Source organism: Ctenocephalides felis, unplaced genomic scaffold (assembly GCF_003426905.1).
Source record: "Ctenocephalides felis isolate EL2017-DRISC unplaced genomic scaffold, ASM342690v1 CF-g0.4_SCAFFOLD_03571, whole genome shotgun sequence".
Taxonomy (NCBI): Eukaryota; Metazoa; Arthropoda; class Insecta; order Siphonaptera; family Pulicidae; genus Ctenocephalides; species Ctenocephalides felis.
The window spans coordinates 48,289,644-48,312,252 of NW_020539725.1; the positions used below are offsets into that span (position 1 = coordinate 48,289,644).

A 22,609-nucleotide genomic window follows, 5' to 3' on the forward strand; every position below is an offset into this window, starting at 1 on the left:
TATGCAATTAGTTTACAAAATAAGTATTGAATATAAAAATGGAAAAATAATTAAAACGCAGCTAAAAATTTATAATTTCGCGATATTGTTATATATATATATATATATATATATATATATGTATATGTATGTGTGTGTGTGCAGATATGAGCAAGCATTAAATAATTTCAAGATTTCAAAATTTTGGTGATATTTTTAGATTAATTGCTATACAATATAAGTATACAGAAATTTTCTTATATTTTATAAATATGTTTGAAACACAAAATAGAACAGCGACATCACGATACGTTTTGTACAAATATTTTTAATTTGTAAAACAATTCAATTTTCGTACCATAAAAGCAAATAAATAACAAAAATAGTTCAAATTTAGTTGATTATTCGATCTTGAAGTTTTAGTGATTTTCATCTCATATTTTTTACTATTCCATAAATAGTATATTTGAGAAAAAAAACTATACATAAAATAACAAAACCATAATTTGCTTGGAAATATGTTTAAAGTTTTGGCCAACTGAATTAATGTAGTTGCAAGGTTTGGCGTAAAATATAAATGATGCGTTTTAATATAAATTTTAGTTGATACATCAAATTAATTCTATTCCAGTTTTAGCGACAGGAACATAGTGACCATCTATATTTAATAAAACGATGACTTTACCGCAATGCGATCTTTGTGCAGGATCGGCATGACCAGGCCGCCAGTAATGAACGATTGTACCAGTCATATCTTTCTGAGGCACCCATCGGCCCCAAGCAGAACGTCCGCCAGCTTTGCGCATTTCTTCGCAAGGCCAGACAACGTCTATGCGACGACCTAAATCTAAGCAATCGTAAACCTGCAAAACCATTTATTTAATAATATATTTCTATAGTTCTTTAGTGTTTCGATTTTAAAATTTAAAAAATACTGTAAATGTAAGTTAAAAATATTATTTTCAAACCTGTGCAGGATCTACAATTCTTGCCAAAGTATTTATTGAATCTGCATCTTTCTCAAGTTCTTCAGATACATCAATCAAGTGTGTAGGGCTTTGCTCTGGTTCTTGACCGCTACCGTGGTTTTCATCATAATCACCAGAATTCTCAGTTTCTTCACTAGAGGCACTTTGTACTTTATTAGTCACAGTAACATCAATTTCTTTAATCACTCCACTCGGAACAATGTCAACCTGTTCGTCATCTTCTGAAATTTTATATGAGCATTATAAAGATAGTCAAAAATTACATGACATAAATAAAAGAAGTACTATCAATATTAATGCATATACAATCATGTTGTAAACAAGTAACTCTAATTAAAATGCAAACAATTAATAGCAAAATACACAGATAATTGGTTTTGAGAACAATCAATAATATGCAATAATACAACGCTACTAAAAGTATACCTGAAGCTTCACTATCACTATCCTTATCTTCATGGATGTCTTCACTGCAATTTTTCTGCCTATCAGTACCATCATGAGAAACTATGATTTCATTGCCTTGTGAATTGTTTCTAATTTTTCTATTGTGAACAGCAGTTCTTTCTCTATCTATCTTGTTCAACAACGCCGCTACACCAGGTTCGCAATCTCTTGTAACTGCTGCACGAACCACAGCAGGTAATGAAGCCCCAGTTTGGCGTAATATGTTTTCACGACCCGACTGGGAAGCGGCTACTGGTAGTGTACTGCTGCTTCTATTTAAATAAAAAAAAACAAATTTGTAACATACAATATGAGTTTAAGATTTTACTTAACTTATTAAACCAATTTAATCAATAATAGCTTCATTATTTGAGTTTTCAAATACCTATTTCCATTGTGTTTTAAAAGCTGCACATTATTATTAAAATTATTATTATTAATAAAACTTTTTACTTGCCTTGGTTCTAGACGCTGTCTGGCAAAAATGCTATCATAGAATCCATTTAAAGCTTCCCTAATAACTGCACCAGAATTTTCAGCACTGTTACTAGAAGTATTTGTTCCCAATCCTGACACATTTCCTCCTTCGTGTCCAGAAGCATTATTCGAGAATTCATTCCCAGAAGCGATATTTCCTCCTGATCGTTCTAATACGCTCAAGAATTCAGATATCCGACCTGCTACATGATAGGCGTATTCTAGATCGGCTTTGTTAAGTTTGCTTACATTCACGCTTTCGTGTTCAATCCAGTCCGAAACATATTTAAAACGATCCTGTATGAAGAGATAATAATAGAATATAATTTATATATGTATATATATATATATATATATATATATATATATATAATGAATACATTTAAATTAAAATAAAAAATTAAGGAGCCTGCAGAGAGTACCATAACATTTTCATTTGCCAGAAAAAGAAACTATTTTGTTTATACATCAAATGTGTACGGACAGTGCTCAAACCATGAAAGCATTCAGATTATATTTAATAGTTTTCCTGGTCAAGTTCATTATCAATTTTTAAGATTTCACTTATCATAGGCAGAAATTTTAAATAATATGTGAAAATATCCTCAATACCAAAGACCTCTGCTTCACTTAAGTATAATATTCAGGAGTGAGAACAGAGGTAAAAATTAATACTGCGGTATAACTTAGGATCTATTTAGATAGTTATTACCATAATAAAAGAAATCTAGTTTCAACATGATAATAACACAATATCACTTACACTAGTTTTTTCCTTATCAATTGCATCAGAATCTGTATTACCACTATTGTCTCCTTCTAGTGATGCTCCTCTTTGATCTTTATTTTCAGTTCTTGAGAAGTTTGTGCTGTTATTATTGAGTCCAATATTTTCTTTCTGATCAGTTCCGCTCATAGAACTTTTGTTATTAAGAAAACCGGCTAGCAATGTAGAACCAGATGGCTTATTTGTTACAGATGCCATAGTTTGTGAAGATCCATAAGGCGATAATGGAATACCTATGAAATACATTATATGCAATATTCAGTCTTTTCAGAATTAGATTATTTTGTTATATAATTAACTTCCCGAAGGAGAAGTTTATGTTTTCATCAAAAAATCCGAATCGCTAATTTTATGTTTTCTCGACGTTTCGAGCCATTCTGAATCGAATGAGACCAAATTTGGAAAAAGTATGTGTGTGTGTGTGTGTGTGTGTGTGTGTGTGTGTGTATGTGTGTGTGTGTGTGTGAACAGATTTTTTGCCGTAAATCGACGTTTTCTCCAAAACGGTTGGACCGATTTCAAAAATTTAAAAGCCATTTGATGTATCTCGATGAGGACTATCGTCTCTGAGTTTTGTGCGGCGATCGGTCGGGCCGTTTCTTTGTAAATTGCAGAAAAGTGAAAAATTTTTCGTCCACGTTTTAGCCCGCAATTCTGAATCGATTCTGAAAATTCAAAAACCGTTCGATAGATATTGGTTGGGAATCGTGCTGATTAGTTTTTGGTAAAGATCGGCCGGGCCGTTTTCTTGTAATAAAGTTTAAAAAAAAAATTTTTGACGATTTTTATGATTATTTTTTTGACGATAGATACCATAGTTTTCTAGGTCATACTAAAATATTACGGCCCTACGACAACTGGTTCAGCTTTAAAAATTCGTCAAAGTTTGCAAAAATCAGTATGGTCTTTTTGGCATTTGTCAAAATTAGACTTTTGATCGACGTTTTCTTAAAAACGCCTGAACCGATTTTGGAAATTTAAAAGCCATTTGATGTATTTCGGTGAGGACTATCGTTTGTCAGTTTTGTGCAACGATCTGCCAAGCCGTTTCTTTGTAATTTGAAAAAAAGTGTTGAACTTTTTGTCCACATTTAAGCTCATCCTACCGAACCGATTTTAAAAAATCAAAAACTGTTCGAAAGATATTAGTTGGGAATGATGCTTATTAATTTTAGGTGAAAATCTACCGAGCCGTTTTCTTGTAATTAACTGTTGAAAAAAAGTGTTAAATTTTTGTTCACATTTAAGCTCATCCTACCGAACCGATTTTAAAAAATCAAAAACTGTTCGAAAGATATCATTTGGGAATGATGCTGATTAATTTTAGGTAAAAATCTACCGAGCCGTTTTCTTGTAATTAAATGTTGAAAAAAAGTGTTAAATTTTCGTCCACATTTAAGCTCATCCTACCGAACCGATTTTGAAAAATCAAAAACTGTTCGAAAGATATCATTTGGGAATGATGCTGATTAATTTTAAGTGAAAATCTACCGAGCCGTTTTCTTGTAATTAACTGTTGAAAAAAAGTGTTAAGTTTTCGTTCACATTTAAGCCCATCCTACCGAACCGATTTTGAAAAATCAAAAACTGTTCGAAAGATATCATTTGGGAATGATGCTGATTAATTTTAGGTGAAAATCTACCGAGCCGTTTTCTTGTAATTAACTGTTGAAAAAAAGTGTTAAATTTTCGTCCACATTTAAGCTCATCCTACCGAACCGATTTTGAAAAATCAAAAACTGTTCGAAAGATATCATTTGGGAATGATGCTGATTAATTTTAGGTGAAAATCTACCGAGCCGTTTTCTTGTAATTAACTGTTGAAAAAAAGTGTTAAATTTTCGTCCACATTTAAGCTCATCCTACCGAACCGATTTTGAAAAATCAAAAACTGTTCGAAAGATATCATTTGGGAATGATGCTGATTAATTTTAGGTGAAAATCTACCGAGCCGTTTTCTTGTAATTAACTGTTGAAAAAAAGTGTTAAATTTTCGTCCACATTTAAGCTCATCCTACCGAACCGATTTTGAAAAATCAAAAACTGTTCGAAAGATATCATTTGGGAATGATGCTGATTAATTTTAGGTGAAAATCTACCGAGCCGTTTTCTTGTAATTAACTGTTGAAAAAAAGTGTTAAATTTTCGTCCACATTTAAGCTCATCCTACCGAACCGATTTTGAAAAATCAAAAACTGTTCGAAAGATATCATTTGGGAATGATGCTGATTAATTTTAGGTGAAAATCTACCGAGCCGTTTTCTTGTAATTAACTGTTGAAAAAAAGTGTTAAATTTTCGTCCACATTTAAGCTCATCCTACCGAACCGATTTTGAAAAATCAAAAACTGTTCGAAAGATATCATTTGGGAATGATGCTGATTAATTTTAGGTGAAAATCTACCGAGCCGTTTTCTTGTAATTAACTGTTGAAAAAAAGTGTTAAATTTTCGTCCACATTTAAGCTAATCCTACCGAACCGATTTGGAAAAATTAAAAACTGTTCGAAAGATATCATTTGGGAATGATGCTGATTAATTTTAGGTGAAAATCTACCGAGCCGTTTTCTTGTAATTAACTGTTGAAAAAAAGTGTTAAATTTTCGTCCACATTTAAGCTCATCCTACCGAACCGATTTTGAAAAATCAAAAACTGTTCGAAAGATATCATTTGGGAATGATGCTGATTAATTTTAGGTGAAAATCTACCGAGCCGTTTTCTTGTAATTAATTGTTGAAAAAAAAATTTAAGCCGATTTTCATGGAAATTTTTTTGGCGATATACATCATGGTCTTATAGAACTTACTGTAATATTACGGCCTAACGACAAGTAGTTTAATTTTAAAAATTCGTCAAAGTTTGCTAAAATTATTATCGTTTTTTTTTAAAGTAGGATTAATGAAGTATATTATTTACACATTTTTTTTGATTAACTCGATTATTTACACATTTCGGGAAGTTCATGTAACTTGCCTCAAGGCTAAATACCAAACCAACTAGTTTTTATCATCATTGAGTCGACTCAATGTGGTATAAAATTAGGTATTGTATCCCTTAAAGGCATGTAAATATCTCATTGAAAATTACCAATATTTCCGCCAACGGGTGTAGTTTGCAAAGCTCCTTGCTGTTGTGCAGCAGGCGTTAATGTATTAGCTAATGTTGCGGTGCCAGTGAGAGTGTTGGCTCGTTCGGTACAGCTGCTTCCTAAAACGGACTCGCCCAAATTTATTTGCTCGCCGCTACTACAGCCTTGCCGACATCTTGTTCGAATTCTGAATTCGATATTATTTGTAAATTAAATACAATTGATTATCGCTTTTCAGAGCATTATACTATCATACATAAAATATATAAATATAATAATGAGAACACAACGTTTTATCCAAGTAAAATCATAATACACATTTCTGATAAACTACCTCATCATACATAAGGCAATTATCATTTTATAAAATTTACCTTCTCCACAAAGAAACAACTGTTTGTTTAAGTGTAGAAACTGTAAACGGTCCTCCTACAACACTTGTTATACCTTCATGAGTATCCACATAGGACGTAGTTAGAGGCGACACATATATCGGGTAGCCTGAAATTATTAATTGATTAATTATTAAAGACATCAAGATTGTTCGAATTCCTAAAGTACCAAATATCACAAGTCTGTGAAAAAAAGAACTATGTGTATGTAGTATTATGTCTTGAGGAAAGTTGGTTGAACTTTCCGATATTTGTAAATAATCGACATGAGCAGTTAGAATTGAAATTATTGAATTTTCAAATTGTAACAATAAAATTAACTGTTCATTTCGAAAATAAATTTTTCACTTTTTATTAAAAACTTGTCAATGCAATTTGCAGTTGATATTCTACTCAATATACACCCTGCAAAAGTTTGAACTCACTTGGGATTTTTTTTCATTACTTTATTTATCTTTCTCCCAGACAGTTTAATATAAGTGTTGATATAGAAAATCATTTTAAGAATGATTATTGAGCGTTTCCTTTAAATTCTCATGTAATTTTTGAAATATTGTAAAATGTTCAATGTTACAAATTATCACTTTAATTACATTAACTATTTTTTTGTACTCAAATTAACTTTCACTCGATGCATCATTTAAATCATCAACAACATAAAATTTTCATATTACTGAAAAAAATTCAAAAATATCACATTTAAATGTTTTTAACTCGTAAATTAAATGTAATTCTTAACGAATCTGTTACATTAAACTGAATGATAAATGAATGATAGCAATTTTCCTAAGTGAGCGCTTAACTTCCTTCAATTTGGGTCTGAAACAATTCACAATGGCGGCGAGAAACCAAAATTAAAATAATCTCAACTTCTCCTGCAAAGGGTTAAGGTTAATAACTAGTAATTTAGTATTGTTCTTTTTTTACATAGATTTAGCTTAATAAATTGAGTTTCCGGTGGACTTGATTCTTGATGCAAAATTATGATCTCACCTATTGGCTGATCACATGAACTATTAATGATATTCCTGAGGGCCTGCTTAGCATTCTGAATGCTCCCTCTTTCTGGATTTCTATTACGCAAATAGACTAATTCTTGCTGTTGTCCAGCCCATAAACCGCGCACGCATTCGCGGTTTAGTTTTATTACTCGAAAAGATAAATGACGTTTAAGAAGCCGGATAACTCGATACTCATCTGCTCCATCATCCATAACATGCCTGAAAAAAAGAAATCAATGTAGAAAATTTACCTACTATTTAAAATTATTATTCTATACATAATTAATTATTTTGTAACATATTCTTATAAATTATTATTTGTTCAATTATATTACCTTAAAGCAAGTAAATTCGGAGTTCCACTCAACACTGCAGCCCGCCAGGCGGGATCAGCCTCATGTGATATCACCAGTCCTCCGCATTGTGCTGAACATGTGCCATCGCAAGCATTTTCTTGATCCAATGTTTCACTCAAACTCGTCGATTGGCGGTTATCTTCTGATCTTCTATTTCTAGAAACTCTGGACTGATGCTGCCGGAAACTTTGATGAGAATATGACCTAGAACGCCTCTGAGAAGATGCCGGTTGAAGTTTTGATGAAAGTTCAGATTGAGAATCTTCATCGCCGCAATTCTGTTAATGAAAGTAAAAGGAATAAAGTTGAATTTAAAGGTGGAGTATCAATGGCAAAGATACTGTAAGACTATAATAATAATAATATTAAGACATAAGACTCTAATAATAATAATATTAATTAATTGCATCTTTAAAATTTATGTATTTAGCATGCTTTTTAGTGAAAATTTCTAATTAAACATGGGGTTATATAATAACAAATAGTTGAGACAGGAAATTTATAGACAATCAAAATTCCATATACATTATTTCACTCTGATGATAAACTTGTCTCCATTACATTTCAGTATTGACTAATATTATAACGTTTTTTAAAATGAATTTAGAAAAAGTTAATTGTATTATTTACTGTATTATGTAGTATTCATAACAAATGGCTGATACAAGAAATATATATATATATATATATATATATATATATTTTTGAATAGTCTTGAATTTGATGTTGATATATATGTTTAATTTGAGTTTAATATTCGGGCGTAACATCAATAAAAATAATTATTTTTATTGATGTTACGCCCGAATATTAAACTCAAATTAAACATATATATATATATATATATATATATATATATATATAGACTTTTGAAAAGAAAATTATCAAATACCTGAAAATGGCGTTGATTGGAAGACGTATTTCCTGTAATGAGATCCTCTTCGCGCCGAGCGCGCGCTTGCTCGGCTCGCCTGGTGCATACGCCACTCATAGAACCAAATAAAATAGCAGGATCTTCATACTCGTCCGGCGATAGAAAATGATCCTGCAACAATTCATATTTATGAATCACAAAATATCATTCTGAAGTCTATAAATATTGTAATATTAATTGACAAGAAGTTTTTTTTTATATGTACACTTTTAATATTATAATAAATTTATCAGAAATAAACTGTAATTTACTATAGAAATAATTATATACCTGATGCAATTTCAATGCCATTCTTACTGCGGGCGCCACAACAGTATGTAACAGGTCCATATCAGCAAAAACCCATTCATCTCTTGGGCTGGTAACTCGAAAATCACCCTTGAATAACGCATGTAGCCCATGTAAAAAAAATTCAACGGAACTCACGGAATGATGGGCCACCGCACCCAAAGCTCTTCGTCCAAGAATGGACAGACCCAATACTAAAGATACAAGAGGGGAAGATCGAGATGCATCTAGGTTTGAACTACGACGAGACTGTATAAATAATATGCATAAATTAAGTTGCAAGTTTTATACAATAAGAAATAGTTGAAGTTAAAAGTAAGTAGTTAAAAAATGGATATAATATGCAGATAAAACAGGAAAACCCTTAGCTGTTTGCTAAGTATTATCCTGTAGATTTCAGACCTTCATAAAGACTATTTATAAAGTAAACTCACTGCACAATATTGTATCCAGTCCATGTAAACATTGCAAAAACTTCCTCTAGTTATACCCGAAGCACGAAAATCATAATCTTCATCTAGATTGTGATTGAAAACTGGATCAACATCCACATATTTACTATTATTCCAAGTGGTTTCCAATGATTTCTGTACATGTGATTTTGAAGATAACCAAGATTGAAGTTTCTCGGAAATTGTTGTATAGTATATAATACTCTGAAAAGTTAAATTAGAATTTAGAAACTTTTATATTAGAATTAAAACAAAAATTTAAAAATATATAAATAATATTGGAAATAACAACTTATATGTTAAAACAGATTTTTTTTTAATTTGATTTGAAAATATTAATATTAATTTGCAAATATAATTTGAAATAAGGTCATATCTTGAAAGATTTAATATGACATTATTGTTTGTCATTATTTATGAAAAGTTAAATGCAATAACTATACACGACCAAATTATTTTATATTGCTTTATTAATGGCATTAGTATGATAAAATAATACCTTGACATAATATGTTATGAGAACTTTTCGAAACTCAAATACTTGCAGAGTTGTAATAGCCGAATTATCTGATATTGAATAGCCCTCTAAAACATAGTGTGAAGATGCCACATGCCAAGCAAGCCAGCGCACAAAGAACATAGCATTTAATGATAGCATGTGGGGTAAGTGGCCAGGCTGAAAGCAACAGCAACCTAGAAAAAATACATAAACAATTATTTACTTACATCACACAAATTTTTAATGACAATTATAAAAACGTGTATATAAAATTATATAATTTTATGCATTACCATCGTTATCTTCAACACCCTCTGATATGGCTTCTACCTCTCTTTGTTGACAATACGTCCCTCTAAACTCAAGACCTCTCACTTGAAAAGTACAGAGACCATTTCCTAGTTCTATTATGTGCACAAGACAATTAAGATAATCTGATGCTAAAACTGTAATAATATTATAGATATTATTTTGAATTGTAGAATAACACTATTTGATAATAATAAAAGATATATATTCATATCTCACCAAAACAATCTCCCTGAGATACTGGTCCCCATTTTCCTAGTTCGAGATCTCCTGCCAAAGAATGTTGAAGTGATCGAGTTAAATGCTCATAAAAAATGCTATTTAAATTATTATCATCCGAGACTACAAGATCTCTTTCTAAATGTGAAGCTAGTCTAGTATTTGAATGATCTGCTCGTCTTGTATTGTAGTCACGTTCCCAAAATTTCATCGGCCGTACATATGATGTTATAAAAATTGCACTTCCTACATAAAAAGTAAAAATGTAAGAGATATAACAAAACTATTACAATAATAATATATAATATTCAATATAAAATATGCTTTAGTGCACAATATTGAATATAATCTAAAACAATTTGAAATAATAAAATATTACCTAAAAATGGACTAAGAGGAGCTGAAAGCACAGCACTGATGCCTGCCTGCAGGAAAAGCATTGCTGAATGTGGCACACTGAAGGGTTGAGCAAAAGCATGGAAAGCTGATCCCCAAGTAATTTGCCATGGAGCTATATATGTTACCACAAACTGAAACTATAGAAAATATGAAATGAATGATATGCTTTTTTAACAAACCTATATCATTTTATCATTATCAATTTACCTTAAGTAATAATTCACTAAGTTTTCTGTATCCGATGGTCGCCAAAGGCAAGTCAATAAGAAATGTTTCACTACATGACTTACAATCAAATGAAAAAAACAATTCAGCAAAAATAAGAATTTTGAATTGTATTGCAGGATCAGAATAGCATGATCGAAGAACTGTAAGTAATGATAAATACATAAATATTAATTTTGAATTTCATTATATATTAAGGGGGGCGATACATGTAATCGCCTTAATTTTTATCATTTTTTGAGGACTTTTTAAACTGGGAAGGAATGATTGAATCTTTTTGAACTTTTTTAGGGTTATTTATTATATATTAGAATACACAAAAAAAATTTTTTTTTAATTTTTTTTTTTTAATTTTTTTTTTTAAATGGCTGCCGTAAAAATAAATCTGCCAAGACCCTCTCGGAAAACGCCATCAATTTGCGGGCGTTCTCACTTTTCGTACGGTGATCTGAATTCAAAAAAATTAGTTTGTACGTGTTCATAAAACATATATCTTCTAGTTAAACCAAAAAAAAAATTAAAAAAGTCACAAAATCGTAAATTGGCACACCTTAGAAAAAAAAGTTCGATTTTTCACCTTTTTTTCAATGGTTTTTTTTTGGTAAAAGGGTTAATTTTTGAAATTTTTTTTGGAATGTTTGAGGTTTAACTAGAAGCTATTACTGTAAAGTAGATGTGTGCAAAATTTCATTGGAATCGGTTGAGAACTTTTTGAGTTATCCCGCCCGCAAATTTCAATAATGTCGTTTTGAGAAAAACGCGTTTATAGTTTTGACACAGAAACAGATAAGAGTACAATAGCACTCAAGCGTCGAGTTGAGGCCTGGCACTTAAATGAGTTTTTATTGTATAAATAATGATAATTTTGTTTTGAATATTTACAGGCATATTTTTGAGATGTTATTGTAACGATTTATGAAAAAAAAAAAAATCGATTTTTTTTTCTTGTTACATGTATCGCCCCCCTTAAATTATAATAAGCATATGCATAATCTTAACAAGATTAGTATATCAAACAGATTTTTTAAATTAGAGAAAAAATTCTCACATTTTAAACCGCATATCACAACTAAAAACGTTCCCAACACAGGACCAAACTTATCAGCAATTTTTAACGAGTCTGCAGTCAATGTCGCTAATGCAAGCAGCGGCAGCAGAGCGCATTTTTCCCGCTGTAGCTAGTAGCGCCGCCACACGTTCGAACCATGGAACATTCAAAGCGACCCGCAAATCCCTCCCATGAGGCAGAGTACTGTGATTTATTACTGGTGAGGTACGTAATATAGGATGAGATGCACATAACCAGGGCAGATGTGACCGAAGCTGCGGTACCAGATAATGTAAGATAAAACCAACACAACCAGCAGTTATTCTTAACACCTGCAAAAGCAAAATTTTTTTGTGATTGATATGGATTCAGAAAAAAATTGTTTTCTTGTTCAAAAATAACAACACATCTTTTTGATTTTTTTTTCAAGAGATATTTCTGCTAAACATTTTGTTCTACATTTATTAAATAAATTTTGTATTTTTGTAACAAAAATACTGCTTTTTTATCTCAGATCATGATCAGTTGAGAAGTATCATTAATAGATTGGGGTGGTTGATTGATTAATTTTATATTAAAAATATACTTGCTCTATTAAGATCAGGCTGAAGAACAGTGAATACTGTACTAGAATGTAAGGCCAGCACAGCAACAGCTATCAAAGGGCAAATTAAAAGATCATTTCTTAATCTTGCTGTTACTGTAGCTAAAAGTTTTCCTGGTAATGGATCCGATTGATCAGAATTACCAACAGCACCAGGACCATGAGATTTTGTACTAGGATCAAGTGTGTGAGTATTTCCAGATTTTTGGCACGTTTTAGATAAATCTGCAAATTATTAGATAATTAATTCATTATCCATGTTACTAATAAAGATAAAAACCTAATATAAAACATGTAATATAAAACTAGATTTCTTGATAAAAAAAATATTATTAGAAATAATTAACCTATAAAGTTGCTATCCTGTCCTGAACACCTTCTCGTTTCTGTTTCGGCTGAACTTTCTCCACATGTCGTACTTTCCGAACTTTCGCGTCTCTCATCTGTTGTGCTAACTTTCTTTTCTGCCGCCGCTATAACGGGCGTGTAAAAGAACTCATTTGGCAATACATGCCTTTTAATCAAAACCCACAGTTGGGCATAATCACTTGCACATCTGCTCAAATGATATGATAAAGAAACCAGTAATGCACAGAATATTGAGAACAAGATATGTTGAGTGCTTCCTGCTTCTATCAAACCAGCATAAGCAGGTCCCACTAAAAGGAGAACCACGAATATGGATCTTAAGACACCAAAAAATGCTGCTAATGTGCTGCAAGTTGCATTTCCACCAAATATATGCATATCAGTTTGTTCTAATGTGTAAGCAGCAAATGTGTTGATTTGAGGAAATAAACCAAGACTAAATGCAATTGGAAACAATAGTATAAATGTGCAAAGGCAGTCTCTAGTGTTGCGAAGTACGGAGTCTGTATTCACAGCAAATGTGTAAATAGTGAGGTTTGTTGTTGGAGAAGAAGATTGCATAATCTGGAAAATAAATGTAAAGTCAAATAATCATCTATAATATTGGTTAATTTTATTATTGAAGACAGATATAAAGTCATGCTGTACATCAAAATCATGTATTTCTAAATCATGTATTAACACTATCACTTTTTAAAGATAAAATTATGAAAATGAAGTTATATTTCATTGCACAATATTACTCTTTCATGGCATATCATAACAAATAAAATCATTTGACATTTGATATTTAAGTTTATTATTAAAAAATTATAGGATAACATTTAAAAATCTTATATATATACCTATAGAAAATACAAATTAAAGGTATTGAAACTTACCCTCTCTTCGAGCCATTTATTCGTCACAAGTACAATTGTAGTGCACAAACATAGATACACAGGCCTAGAATAAGCAGCAGCCTTGTTGAAACCATGTACAGGTGAAGCAGCATCTGGTTGAACACTCTTCAGCAAAGAGTACTGAGCTCCAGCTAAAGTCAAACAAAATGCCAGAGCACCGGCGTCACAATACAATCCTGCTTGCAAAACAAGCGACCCCAAAATAGAACACAATGTGGCAAGAACTACTGAAAGAATAACCTAAAAAATACATTAATATATCCATCGAATAGTCAAAGATTGTTTATTGGTTAACAATGAAGCAAATCTGGTTTTCTGTAAAGTATAAAGTATGCCAAACCTCATATATACTGCTATCTCTGTCAAATAAAGCCAATAATAATAGACGATCCATTGTTATTTGCAAAGTTGGACCATGTTTCCATAAATGCAACTTATAACGTTTTTTCTGCTGCTGTTGCAGTTGTTGTTGCTCTAGTTGCTGTTGCTGTTTTATAACAGCAGCTGCTGCACTTTCTACATCTTCTCTAAATCTGAGCAAAACATTATCACAATAAATATATATTTAATATACTTTTTAGCAAATGTAATGTTGTACGCATTTCATATTTTTCCAAAGAAACAAATGTCAGTCAACTCGAAAAAATTAACATATTGAAAATTTTATTTGTGAAAGTGAAAATAAAAAAACTAATATTTACATATTAATACTATTAAAATTTTTATATTAGAAAACGCTGGAATAAATACCTAAATCTTGCAGCAACAGGAGCAAATCCACCCTCTAATCCTAAACTACTTAAAGGTCCAGTGCTCCCTACTATACTGGTCCTTGTAATACCAGACCCAATACGAATTCCAGGAGCGGTAAATCTATCAGATACGTCATATAAAGGTGATGAGCCACCATTGTTAGTTAGGCTTGTCATGTCGTTGTTCAAAGATGCTGATCCTTCACCTGATGCAATAAGCGCGGAAGTTATCATAGAAGCAGCATCTTGACTGGCATTTCTTCTATTGGAATGATGACTTTGTTGTTGCAGTGACGTTGATGCTAAAAACAAAATCAAGAATGTGAGCAAAATATGTGCTAATGTGCATTGTTACAGTCATCTTTCCGTAAGACCGTCGCTTAATAAAAGATATTTATTATAATTCAATTCATTATTATTGTTTAGAACTTACTTTGAGAAGGACTAGAAGTTTTACTAAATGTATATGATCTCCATTTGCCATATTCATCCATAAAACAGTGAATAGCACCTTCAGAAGTATCATCAAAAGATGTAGCAAAATGCATATTATCTCTTTGATGTAAAGCCTTCGAGATGCATACCTAATGTGGATAAAAATATAGTTATATGCAGAATTAAAATATGCATTTTATTGCAACTATTAACAAATATAATGTGTCCAGCATTATTTCAATCTTTGGGATAATTCTAATATTAATATTGTTATTAAGAGTCTACATCTTGTAAGTTTAATTGAGAATAAATCAAACTTGTATATAAATCTATGAAAATTTTTTTTATTTTGGTTACAAGAACTTTCAACATTATAAACTTCTTTGAATTTACAAAATAATAATTACACACTAAAAATTAATTCACTACTTGCCTCCACTTTTCTAGCAGGATCCGAACTGCCCTCCACACCTGCTTCTTCAGGTGTGGATGTTGCCATTACCTTTATTGCACTTGTTGCTTGTGGTGGATTTCGCACCCTCGGTGTTCGTGTACTACGTTTTAACTTTCTTACTCTGTTCCTAGCATTTCGATCCATGGCATTTAAACGTGGCCTCATATAACCACTACTACTTGCAACACCCTCATTAGTAGTATCCACATCATCTAAGATTAGTTTAAATTTTATATATATATATATATATATATATATATATATAAACCAATTCATTATAATAACGGTAAAATGATAAATTATACCATTGTCATCATTAGGAGAAGAAGCACTTTGCAATGTTCCACAGTCCTCTTTATTATTATCAGCTTTTTCAATTGATGGTGTCTGTTGAGAACCAGAGACTGAACTCATCATTGTACCAGATGAAATTGGAGATGATGAAGATATTGCAAATAATCTCCTGGAATTTCATAGAAAGAATTATAAACATTCATAAATAGTTGAAACTAAATTAAAATGTAATATAAAAAAGTTGTAATATAAATAGTTGTGAATCTGTTGATCAATTATTCTATAAAGACTAATTTACATATAAAGCCTCACGAGAACATGAAACATTTCATTGAACATGATATATAATTTTTTTTTACAAGAAACAAACTTCAATCTATAACTATCAGATATTTACAAACTTACTGTAATAAGTACCTTCTAAAACGAGTTTCTGCATCTCCAGCTTGAGTATTAGTTCTGGTAGCTTTTGGTATAGCTCCTAAATTTTTCGGCAATTTCTGAATACATCCATCACTTGCTCCTGCAGTGTCAGCAATCTATAAAAAGTTGTATACCATGATAAATCAATTGAAACCACTTTTCAAAATCAATCTATTTTATAAGCAAAATGAAATAAACATATTTCATACTGGGGTTTAATATGATTAAAAATTAAGGTAATAAAAATATAATAAAGTGAATGTAATGAAGTAATATAACTTTTTTAAGAGATGGCTATATTTAACTTACTCCTTTAACACTACTAGATTCACTTTCACTATGAAAGAGTAATTCAAGTCCACTGGGTTCTCTATTTGGTAACAAATCTTTCGAACTAACTGCACGTTCAGTTTGATTTTTGGAACTATATTTGACATTCAAATCCGCAGTGCTAGCAGATGTTTTTGCTTTGCAACTGCTTTGCGATTTGCCACTAACATTTTTGCTTAGAATTTGATGATGATCTGTTTTAGTTCGATCTAGGAGTGGAGATTGAGAACCATTATTTTCTGTATCTGAATCATCACTTTGAGCACCTGAATTTGAAGAGTAAGTAAATCTATTGTTAAAATTAACAGTAATAAAAAAAAAAAAAAAAAAATATATATATATATATATATATATATATATTAGTTTTTCAGAGTAAAGCTTTAATCTACAAACTTAATTAACAAACCTTTAATTGATACATCCGAGTCTGTGTCTGATCCCACTCTGCTAAATCCACTGTCTGTGTCATCAGAAACATCATCATTTGAACGTCTCAAAGTTTCTTCAACCTGCTTCTCGTCTACAGTCTCAGCAATTGGATAAACATTATCAACCACTGTTGCTAACAAAAAATATATATGAAGAGTGCAAACATTTATTTATTTTTAAATTTGTCAGGAAACAAAATTATATATACTATATTAAGAGTTAATAACGTTTTAAAATGTTAAGTTCTTATTTATTTTCGTTATTTAATTAATAATAATTAATATAGACTCAAAATGTAATCATTTTTTAATCTAAATTTAAAACAATTGTATTTAATATTACTGAAAATAATTAAACTAAATAAATAAGTAGTTAAACGTTGAAATATTAAATTATTATTCATTATTATAATAAATTATTCTGATTAAATTAAGAAATCTATTTATCACTGTATGTGACATAAGGTAATAAAGTTTATTTACAACAATAAAAGCAACAATAAAACATATTTCTTGGTTATGCTATATAAACATTTCTCTATTTGATATATTAAAAACTCACTAAAATTCTGTTGACTACTATCCCTCAGCAAAGCAAGCAGATACCCATTATCATTTCTCACTAACTTCTTACTCGGTGGCGGATTTTGCCCAACAAGTAGAGCTTCAGCACTATTTGGATGTACTGCCAAGTTACTGATAGAACTGGACGCAGGGCAAGTTTCCAATGCTGCACTTTTAATTCTCCGAACCGCGTTTATTGGCCCTCTTTGTTGGTTATTATTTAAATTGGCACTCCTTTGAGATGAATTGTGATTACTCGCTTGATGACGTGTGGACCTATGGTTTCCAGATGTAACGTTCGAATGGCGTCTACGGGATAATTGGACGGAAGTAGAAGGAGCAAGTTGAAGAGATGATTTTGTGCAATATTCTGAAAATATTGTTCGTTATTTCAGAGAACTTTCATACATTTCATATAGTTGTATAATCTATAATATATCTAGATACTATAAATTTATAGATAGATAATTTTGTGAATAGATACACATATACACATACTGATTCCAAATTTGGTCTAATTCCATTTAGAATGACTTGAAACGTCGAAAAAACAAAAAATAAGCAAATCGAATTTTAATGCGAAAATATAGGCTTCTCCCTCGGAAAGTTAATAATACATAGCCAATTAAATAAAATAATAGTATCCATGCCAATACCTAAATAAGGTAAACTGGCTAAACTTTGCAATCTGCTGTGATTTAAAGCCCAATTAATGTTGAACTCTGAAGTTGCATCCGCTGGTGGTGACTCTAAACTCGTTCTGCTCGCACAAACTCTACCAACTTGACCAGTTTCTGTCACTGAAGAAATCGAAGCTGCAGTTGGAGGCTGAGTAGAGGCTCGTCTTTGTTGTTGCTGTTGATGTCGTTGATGCTTCTGATGCCGCTGAACTGTTGATGAATTTATTTCTGAAGTGGAGACTTGTCCCACATCAGTCGAGTCCCCACGATTCAAATGTAATCCGCCTTCGCTGGATTCGGAACTGTTTTTGCGGTGAACATCGACTTTTAAATCTAACAAAGATAAAAGCATTGGATAAAATAAAATATTATTTGTATGCTAAATAATGTGAATAGTCAAATATTTTTGATTGCTTTAATTTAAACAAGTTTCATTATGCTTGTAGAATGTGCAATTAGTAAAAATATAAGATTGATGATTGTTGATTGTTATATTAGTTTAGTTAGATTATATTCATTCAAAACTGCCGTCAATTGCATCTTTTTCCTTAATTTAACAATAAATTAATATTTGCTAAAACTTTACCTATGGTTCCAGCAAGATTATTCTCTAAAGATCCCTGGCTATCTGCATTACTGTTATCACTTCTTGGTTCAATAAATGAATTTCGTGAAGAACATCCTACCGGTGGTGTTACTCCCACAGCGGCCCTAGAGCCCAATTCTTGCAATTCAATTCCTTCATCTTCACTATAAATTTTTTTTATATTAAATCATTACTTTAAAAAAAAAAACACAATTTTTGCAAACCAGAAATGCATCGATTTAACAAAAATAAATGTATTTTAAAATGTTACACATAGCTATTCCTTGTGAAGTTTTAAAGATATTTTGTTAATTAAAATATTGTTGATTTTTTTTGGCTCAATATTTATTCATTGTTTCATTGTTTTGTTCATTAAAAAAATATTGATATTTTTTGTTCATTATTTAAAAGTCTAATAAATTTATACTCTATCAAAGTATAGAAAAAAGTTGAATACTTATATATCTACTGAATATTATGTAAATGATTATTCACTTACTTACGAATAACCTCTACATTAGATTTTTGTCCAGCAGTTGGAAAGCCCTGAGCAGTGTCATACATGCGATGCAAAGTAAAATTGATCGTTTTCAGGGTGATGAATATAATTGCCACAAAACAACAATAAAGAATCCATGTTACTACTGAGTTGGAAAAATACTGTAAAAAAAATCATTTAAGATTAAGATTTTTACTTTACTTTTTACAATCCTTTATAAGTTCAACCAAATTATTTTGATAGTTAGAACTCAGAATGTACTTGATTTAAATAAACGAAATTTAGTTATCAAAAAGTGCTTTTCATTATCAACTTTTCTTAATTCTCAGGGTGCCAAATTTAAATAGATATTTAAATAAATAAAAAACTCGTCAATAGTTTCTCTCTTATATAAAAAACATGAGACAAGAATTATTTTTTATCATTATTGAATAAGTCACATCCAAGATGTTTAATTAATCATTGCTCTAACTATTTTTATTTGAATACAATTCACATAATTTGAACAAGTTTTGTTGTTTTATCATACATCATACTAATTTTTTTTCAAAAGTACATTATGATTTTGAATATATATTCACTAACAAGAGTAAAGTAGTATAGTTAAAATAAAAAATGATTATAAAATATATATGTCACAGGTTTCTAATATATTTATTATGTTATACGCTTTAGTTAAGGCAGCAAAAAAATAATCGATACCATTTGAATTTCAAATTGTATTACTAAATATTATTAATTCAAATGTTCATTTGAAATGCCATTCTCTCAAAAATCCAATATAGCAAAGAATAAGAGAAATATTTAGGAATATTATTTTAGATATTTAGATGAAATGACATAAAAAATGAAAAAACTATTGAATGTGAGGTTCAAAGAACAAATTATCGCTTAGTTGAATGATAGTAAAAAAAGTTGCTTGGACAAACATACTTCTTGCTCCAATTGTTTAAAGTTAAGGTATATTTAATTATTTATTTATTTAAATATATAGCCCACAGATTTCTCCAAGAGGACTCAAAAATATAATTATTTTACGTAATGAATAACAATTAAAATATATACAAAATTACAATATATAGTTAGTAACATAAAATGCTAAGAAAAAATTACATATAATGCAGAATGTAACAATAATATTTATAAACAGAATAAGAAAATAATGAGATATTTGAAAGAAAATAAAAAGATTAACTTGTGCAGATGGAGATTATTTGATTAGGTGAAGTGTTGTGAATGTCTATTTCATTATTAATTAAGTTAAAGTTAGAGGACATAAGTAAAATTGGCGAATTTAAGAGAGAATTAGATTTAGGGGTAGGATAATTGAAAAATAATTGTGAACGCGAAGATAGCCTTGGAACATTAAAGGATAGTTGATTGAGAATAAGAGGACAGTCTATAGAATTATTGCAAAGCTTAAATAAGAACATAGTTGTACAGATAAATCGACGTGAGGCAAGGGAAGGAATACCAAATACTTTTAGTAAAGTGTTGTGGTCAAAGCCACGTTCAGGGTAAATTTTATATGTTTTATAATAAAGGTATTTCAGAAATTTTCGCTGAACCTTCTCTATCGCATCAGAGTTGTTGATATGATGAGGATAAGGTTTATTAATTCAATAGAATATTTCTGATAAAATAACAAGGAGAAAGTTCAACTTTTTTTTGTTAATAAGCCAAATGATGAGTCACTGCTAGAAAGGTTATTGCACCTTTGCTATGCGTATTTTTATTTGTTATTCAAGATGTTAATATAAAGTGAAATTTAAATAAAAATAAGTTTTACATATATTGGCATATAAAATTTAAACAATAATCAATCATTTAGGCCATGACCTACTATGCACCTAACCTAACTTTTAAACGTCAAACGTCTCTCTTTGTTTTATTGTTTACTTACCAAATAAGAAACGAAAGGAGAACATAATAAAGCTAACCAGATGTAAAGATGGGCAGCATTACAAAATACATTCTGGTGAGGATCGTAAAACCAGCCTCCGGTTAGAGAAGCCCATACACCTTGCCTTAAAATTTCCAAAGTTTGAGATCCCATGCTGGAATTTGTTTATATTTGTCATTCCATCTTCTATTTGTTCCACCATTCCACAATACCACCAGGGGAATTAACACACATTTATCATTTTAATTTATTAATTAATTTCAAAGGTAACTTCGCGGCCCTACGAAGTTCCATTCAAATCAACGAGACAGCTGATTACCTGATTACTTTGCTATGCACTTCGCAGTAAGCAGCCATTTTTAGTCAAGGCGCATTCCTAATACGGCGGTTTGTTTACACAATGAAAACATTATTGGTGACTTAATTAAATAACAACTGCTATTAACATTAACTGATTTTTTAGTAATATTTAAATATACCATGCAATTTGTCATCGACAATCACTTGATATATTTTTACGCACATACATTTTTTTTATCTAATCTAATCTTATCAAAGTGCACAAAAAGTTTTTTGCGGAAAAACTTAAGTAAAACTTAAGCGAAACAAATTTGTTTCTTTTAGAAATTGATATAATTTCTTTTGATTATGAAAAAACGGATTGCAGAATAAAATTTAACTAGCTGTAAGTGGAATTCTGTCTTGAGGCAATTATGGCATCGTGCCTTAAGGCAAATTGCTGGAACTTCCCGTACCGTAACGAAATGTTCGTGGAATACTGAATGTTTTCAAATAGATTATTATAAATATTGTAACATTGTCTAATATTTATAAGAATTATATAAACTGAATTGCAGAGTTGAAATTATTTGTAAAGTATATTAGAACTATAGTCAGAATTAAAAATAAAATCTGAAATATTTTCGATATACAAAAAACTAAAAAAAAAAAAAATTGGAACAAATTTTTTTTCCAAAATCAATTATTTTGTTAAGACAAGCAGAAAGTTCTTTAAATCATTTAAATCGGACGCTTAGTTCTCTCAAAAATTGCCATTTTTTACATATTTAGCTCCGTATCTTCAAAATGGCTGGGCCTGCCTTTGCCAAAAACTAATAAACACTTCTCCCAATCATTACTAATTGAATGTTTTTTAGATCATTCAAATCGGATACTCCGTTCTCTCAAAAATTCGATTTCTATTTTCTGCACTCTTTGCTCCGTATCTCCGAAACGGCTGGACCTGCCTTTGCCAAAAACTAATCAGCTCTTTTCCCTATCAATAGGAATCGAATGTTTTTTGAACCATTCAAATCGGTTGATCCGTGCGCCCGAAAACGTGACTGGAAATTTGTATCCATACATACATACACACACACACACACACACACACTAACACATCCATTTTTTCTGAGGTATGCCAAAACGTTCAGAAACCTTCAAAACGTCGAGAAATGTAAAAATTTTCAATTCCGATTTTCGGCCCATTACAATAACT

General features: G+C 30.6%; 1 protein-coding gene across 1 annotated transcript; it reads right to left on the minus strand.

Moving 5' to 3' along the window:
* Positions 1 to 431: 431 nt before the first annotated feature.
* LOC113386184 (pecanex-like protein 1) lies at positions 432 to 21,427 on the minus strand. Its single transcript, XM_026623981.1, is given in 35 exon segments — positions 432 to 842; positions 948 to 1,189; positions 1,395 to 1,687; positions 1,873 to 2,189; positions 2,656 to 2,912; positions 5,766 to 5,953; positions 6,141 to 6,267; positions 7,152 to 7,378; positions 7,495 to 7,793; positions 8,408 to 8,560; positions 8,720 to 8,986; positions 9,172 to 9,393; positions 9,689 to 9,882; positions 9,982 to 10,134; positions 10,217 to 10,462; positions 10,596 to 10,752; positions 10,823 to 10,983; positions 11,889 to 12,009; positions 12,011 to 12,220; positions 12,479 to 12,717; positions 12,840 to 13,425; positions 13,743 to 14,003; positions 14,104 to 14,296; positions 14,514 to 14,817; positions 14,949 to 15,099; positions 15,384 to 15,616; positions 15,710 to 15,867; positions 16,104 to 16,237; positions 16,431 to 16,717; positions 16,858 to 17,013; positions 17,442 to 17,813; positions 18,100 to 18,456; positions 18,710 to 18,873; positions 19,209 to 19,369; positions 21,112 to 21,427. Coding segments are annotated over 35 exon segments (7,995 nt in total). The 5' UTR covers positions 21,265 to 21,427; the 3' UTR covers positions 432 to 590.
* Between the last annotated feature and the right edge of the window lie 1,182 nt (positions 21,428 to 22,609).